At 34.2% G+C, this 6,032-nt stretch overlaps 1 protein-coding gene across 1 annotated transcript; it reads left to right on the top strand.

The window, feature by feature from the left end:
- Positions 1-1,760: 1,760 nt before the first annotated feature.
- On the top strand, positions 1,761-4,840 carry LOC100250488 (ethylene-responsive transcription factor WRI1). Its single transcript, XM_010660707.3, has 7 exons — positions 1,761-2,035; positions 2,129-2,211; positions 2,399-2,407; positions 2,575-2,663; positions 2,771-2,895; positions 2,982-3,058; positions 4,072-4,840. The coding sequence occupies exons 1-7, from the start codon at positions 1,842-1,844 to the stop codon at positions 4,635-4,637; spliced, it is 1,143 nt and encodes a 380-aa protein (XP_010659009.1). The 5' UTR covers positions 1,761-1,841; the 3' UTR covers positions 4,638-4,840.
- Positions 4,841-6,032: the final 1,192 nt, after the last annotated feature.

Below are 6,032 nucleotides of genomic sequence, written 5' to 3'. Positions count from 1 at the left end.
AAAATGTTGAAAAGAGTTATATCAATTTTAAATATTTTTATGTACTTAAATCAATATAAACTCTTTTTTTTAAGGTCTTGCTCTTGAACATGTGTTTAATATTTCATTTAACAAGCCTAATCAAGTCCATATGATATTCCAATTTAGAACTATGAAGGTCCTATTTGGTAACTATTTTTTAAAACAATTCTGAAAAATAGTTTTTGAGAACAGTTTTTTAAAAATTATTTTTGAATTACTATAGAAAAAATGTGTGTTTGGAAATCTAAAATATTTTTAATTAATATTTTAAAAATAATTTTTATATCTAGTATTTTATTTTTAATTATTTTATTGTTTGTATAATTATTTTTTAAAATAATCAATAAAAACACAAGTGAAAACAACTAAAATATGTTATCTGAAAACATATTATTTTTTGTTCTTAAAAACAGGAAATAAAAAATAGTTTTAAGTTATCAAATGCATTTTCTGTATATTCTGAAAAACAGAAAATGATTCTAAAAAATAATTCCCAAATGGACCATAATTTTCTTAACTAATTTGAAATTATTTATAGCAGCCTTTCAATAATGAATTCTATAGAATTCAAATTTAGCCACAAAAAGTCAATTGAATAATGGTTCATCAACAAGGAATTAATGAGAAAGTCATGAAAATGCAAATCAAGAAAATTTGCAAAAACAATTGTACTTTATTTTCAAAAAAAAAAACTCCATGGATTAGAACATTTGCTTAGTATTCAACAAAGTAATAACAAACCTAAATGCAAATATTTGGATGAAAGCATTGAATCAAGTCAAAAACCATGGTGATTACCTCAGCCAACTAGTCCACTATGGTCAATTGAATCATTGACTACAACAAAGTCTTATGCAAGCTAGAATCCAAGATTAGTCCTCGATATCTTCTATTCATGCTTCTAATGGTTTATCTTCAAAGGTCAAATTTTCAACAATCTTTCCTTTTTAAAATTATGGCCTAATGAACCAGTCACTAACATTTTTGGGCTTATATGATGATAGAGAGAACGAAGGAAAGGTGATAGCCAAATTGAGCTATTCATAGGACTTTTTATGTAAAAATTATTGTATACAAGCTAGTCAAAATTGAAGCACACCCCACCTTACAACCTTTTAACGGGGTCTAATCAATCGAATGTACATTAAATTAAGCACACATTAAATCATGTGACTACCAATTATTAGTCATTTATTATTTTGATTTGGAACCTAAATTTTGAGCTCAAGCCAAGCCCACTTAATTTAGGGTCGGACCAATATCACGTGCCAAAAAGCAATCACTCCAAACTCCTAAACTCATCTATTCCGAAAGGGCTCGATGCGTCCAAAATCCCATTTAGTGGAGCGAAGCCAAGGAGGAGTCGGGGGCGCCCATGAGGATGGCATATTGGTAATTGCTGTGGAAAACTGAGCCCTAATTCTGAGCCGTTCAACCACTCCTTCAGAGCTCAAGTTTGTAAGCACCGCTTAAGAGACACCCCCAAAAAAAGTAACTGACATATTAACAAAGCCTTTTAATTAATTAAATTTTAAAAAGATAATAATAATAATAAAACATTGATTACAGATTCTTAAAATTCAGAAAGGCAGTGAAAAGAAGAAAGCCCATTGGTAGCATGGCTGTGACAGTGGCCAAGTGTTGGGCCACAGATTTCACTAACCCATGGTTAAATTAACCCTGGGTTAAACATGTTTTATCACCACCCCACTGCCCCTCCATTGCCTCGCTGTGTTTTGGTAAACCACTTTAGGTTACCAGACAACATTCGGAATTTGTAAGACAAGCGTTTGCTTTCTCCATTCTCTCATTCGTCGAGAATGGTGAAGAGGAGCTCCCCTGGTTCTTCCTCCTCCCCCTCCTCCTCCTCCACCTCCTCCGACGCCGCATCTCGCCCTGCTCCTCCCTCGGGAGGCAAGCCCAAAAGCAGGAAGAAGGAGGCGAAGAAGAATTCAAATGGCAACGGTAGCAACTCGAAAAACAAGAGAACCTCCATTTACAGGGGAGTCACCAAGTAATTCTCTGTTTTTCCCGGTGCTCTTTTTGTGGGTTTCTTTCTTCTCCATCTGCATGCCTCAGATTGGGTTCTGTTTTTCTGCTTTTTCAGGCACAGATGGACGGGGAGGTTTGAAGCCCATCTGTGGGACAAGAGCTCCTGGAATGATATCTCGAACAAGAGAGGAAGACAAGGTTGAAGAAAAAAAAAATTGAATAGATTCGTTGCTGATCTTCTTGATGGATTATTTTATTAAGAATTGTGTGTTAAATTATTATGTCTTCTGAGCACTGATGCATTGTCTTTCTGACTCTCTTATATTCTGGTTGATCTCTCTGTCGCCGTAACGTTCACCCACTCTCTCTGCTGCTGCATTTTTAGTCTACTTGGGTCAGCCTCCCCATTTCTTTATTTATTTATTCTTAATTAATTCATTTCAACTTCTTTTCTCCCTCCGATTGAAGGAAACACAAGATCGTTTTTATCTACGGGGCCGTGCTAACCTGAGCCGTATCGGCGGCGCATAATAACAGTCACTTTCATTTTCATTAATATAGGTGCATACTATAATGAGGAAGCCGCTGCTCGTACCTACGATCTCGCTGCCCTTAAGTATTGGGGTCCTACTACACCCTTGAATTTTCCGGTATTTTAATTCCATTTATTTTCTTCTTCTTTTTTAATAATTTATTATTATTATTATTATTATTATGATTATTCTTTTAATTCGAATTGGATTTGCGGATGATTTAGCTTGAGACCTACCAGAAGGATGCGGAAGAAATGGAGAAGATGTCGAAGGAGGAATATTTAGCTCTGCTCCGCCGGCAAAGCAATGGGTTTTCCCGGGGAGTCTCTAAGTACCGCGGCGTCGCCAGGCAAATTTCTTTTCTTTATTATTTATTTTTATTTTTTTGTTAATGATTTATAAAATTATAATTGGAGTCGCCGGATTCCAACACAGGCACCACCACAATGGGCGGTGGGAGGCGCGGATCGGGCGGGTCCTTGGAAACAAATATCTCTACCTGGGAACATACAGTAAATATTTCTCTCTCCTCCGCTCATCAAATCATTCTGAAATCGAACTTCATCAATGCCGTTTCTTCCTTCCTCCCAATCTCTCTCTCTCTTTCTTTTTTTTCTTAATTTTAATTTTAATTTTAATTTTAGTTTTCTTCGTGTTCAAGGTTTTGGTGTGTAAGATGTGGGAAGCGGGGAGGGATTGGTGGACATTTGTCACGGTGCTAATTACCAAGTGCCACTGTCCTTTTCTGCATGCACCTAAAACTGTCATTTTTCTTTTCTTCTTTTTTAACTTTTTTGCCCTTTTCAAAATTCATCTCAATTTTAACTTCCAAAATATAAATTTTTTTTCTTTTCCTTTTGTCTTGGTCCAACCTTTAGAGTTAAATGACTATTTACCTTTTTATTCTTTTTTTTATTTATTTAATATCACCTAATCCCTAATTGATTTGAGACTATTTAGATTTGAGTAAATATTTGGATTCCAATTTATGAGAGGGGCAAATTTCAAATTTGCCCTTTTTGCCCTCCAAGGTTTAAATTTGAAAAATTATTTATTTCAAAGTTTTATGCTATCTAACGTTAACCCTTTTCTTAATTTTGAAAAATTATTTTTAAAAAAATTTGTGCAATCGAACATAACCTTTATACTTTCGTAACGAAACGTGGCTTGAATTCGATGGAAGCTTAAAATAGAAATCATCGTATACGAATATGATAGCGTCATCGCTTTACATAAACATGAAAACGTTCGTTGCTGTCGTTATCGTTTTCGAATTTCTTTAAAGCGATGGCTTGGAATTATTTTCAATTTATTGTTTTGGAATTTGTTTAAAGTTTTTTGCTTGGAATCATTTTCGATTCGTTAGAGCTCCACAATTAATTGAGGAATGTGAAAGGAAAATACTTAGAATTTTTATGGGGTAGTCACATATTTTATGGCTTTTCTTTTATATTTTGTATAGAGGCTAGTATTTTGGAAAGTTGTCTATATGTTTATATACAATCATCTGTCTTTGTGGTTGAAGGCACACAAGAGGAGGCAGCTGCAGCATATGACATGGCAGCCATAGAATACAGAGGTCTAAATGCAGTTACCAATTTTGATATCAGCAACTATGTCAAACTGGGCCGAGTGGAAGCCCAGGTCCAGGAGCTGGCCCAACAACTCCAGCCCAATACCCCTATTGGGCCACAAAATGAATTGCAAAAGGAGGAAGAAGAGCAGCTTCAGGAGCCAGTGCTTTCATCATCACAGCACCTTCCTTCCATGGACTCATCTGCAATGGAGATAATGGATCCGGCTGACGACCCTGACCTCCCATGGAACTTCTGTGCCTACAGCACCCTCCTAGTCCCGGACGTGCCCCTCGGAAAGGGTGGGGAGTTGTCGGATTTGTTTTATGAGAAGGGGTTTGAGGACAACATTGACTACATGTTTGAAGGGGCTGCAGGCAATGAGGAAGAGAGTAATAGTGCAGAAAATGGTGTAAAGGAGAATGGCTTGTCCTCATCTTCTTCTTCTTCTTCAGGTTGTGATTCAGCATCTCCTGCCTCAACAACTACCTTGGCTTCTTGTACTTACTCTATGTGAAGGGGGTTGTTTGGGAGCATGCATGAATTGGAGGTTGATGGGAAGCTTCAAAATGTAGTTGGCTTTTTCTTTCTTTCCTTTTTTTTTCTTCCAAAAAGGGCAGGCATAAGGAAGAGGGGAGTTGACTCCTGCATGCAGTTGTTTTTGTATTTTGTTTTCCTTTTTTATCCTTTTTTACCTGAAGTGAGCAAGTTTCTGTTCCATTTGAGTCTTGATTAGCTGCAGATTTGAGTTTTGTGATTTGAAAAAGGGGGAAAACTAATTGATATAAAAACATAAGTAATTATGTTAGTGATGGAGCTAAACCCACCAAGACAATTACAAAGGGAGAGATGAGGAGAAAATCCATTACACAAGTCTCTTACTTAAAGATAGAATAAAAACTTTTCAAGATACAACCTTATAAGTTCATATGATTTAATGACTTAATTTAAGTTCCCAAACATACTAAGTATGCATGGTAAAATAATTCAATATTATAATTTATAATGTAAAATAACTTTAGTAAATCAATTTAATGACTTAATAACTTAAACATGTATAATTTAACTTCAAGTTAGTTTGAGTTATTAAATAGTAAGTATTAAATTTTACCAAACATCTTTTTACTTAATTATAAATACCAATAATCTAAAAATTGGATCAAACAGATTGATTCGATCGATCAAACCTCTTATCAAACTCTAGTCTAGTCTAATTCATCTTATCATTGATCGAACACTAGTCTGGTCTGATTCACCTTTTGAGCCTAAATGGGCATTAGGCCAACACTGAAACAAATGAATCGACAATCCTTGGGTTTTTCATTTTTTTTGGCAAATTAGGCCTTTGAGTGTTGTTGGGTCATGCAAACACTTATGATACAATGAGTAAATCAGGGTTTTAAACCTCTTTTTATGTTCTTAACTTTTTGATGTGGGGAAAGTATGGTAATTGATTTAAAGAAAAATCAACACTGAAAACATGTAAGAAAAGGGGCTTGAACCTAGTACTACAAATTCAAGGTAAGAATAGTTCAACCAATCCACTACTCATATATACATACATACACACATAATACCCTTCCATTTTCAATATATATTTTCACATTTAAATGTTATACATATTTTATTTAATAAAATTTTAAATATTAATATATTTATATAAAATATTAAAAATAAAAATTATTAATGAATTATAATAAAATATATATTATATATTTATGACATCATCAGTTCAACTATAGTTTAATCATTGTTTAACCATTGAATTGTGAATCAATAACTTTTTCAGTTTAATATTCGGTCTGGTTTTTAAAAAAATTGATAAATACTAAAACCCATCACTCAAATTAGAAACAATTCTAATTAACTACTATATAAAACCCAACTAGAATAGGTTAACTTCACAAAATCT

This window comes from Vitis vinifera, chromosome 13 (assembly GCF_030704535.1).
Source record: "Vitis vinifera cultivar Pinot Noir 40024 chromosome 13, ASM3070453v1".
In the NCBI taxonomy this organism is placed as follows: domain Eukaryota; kingdom Viridiplantae; phylum Streptophyta; class Magnoliopsida; order Vitales; family Vitaceae; genus Vitis; species Vitis vinifera.
The sequence above is the reverse complement of the archived record's forward strand: the minus strand, read 5'-3'. Positions and strand labels throughout refer to the sequence as shown.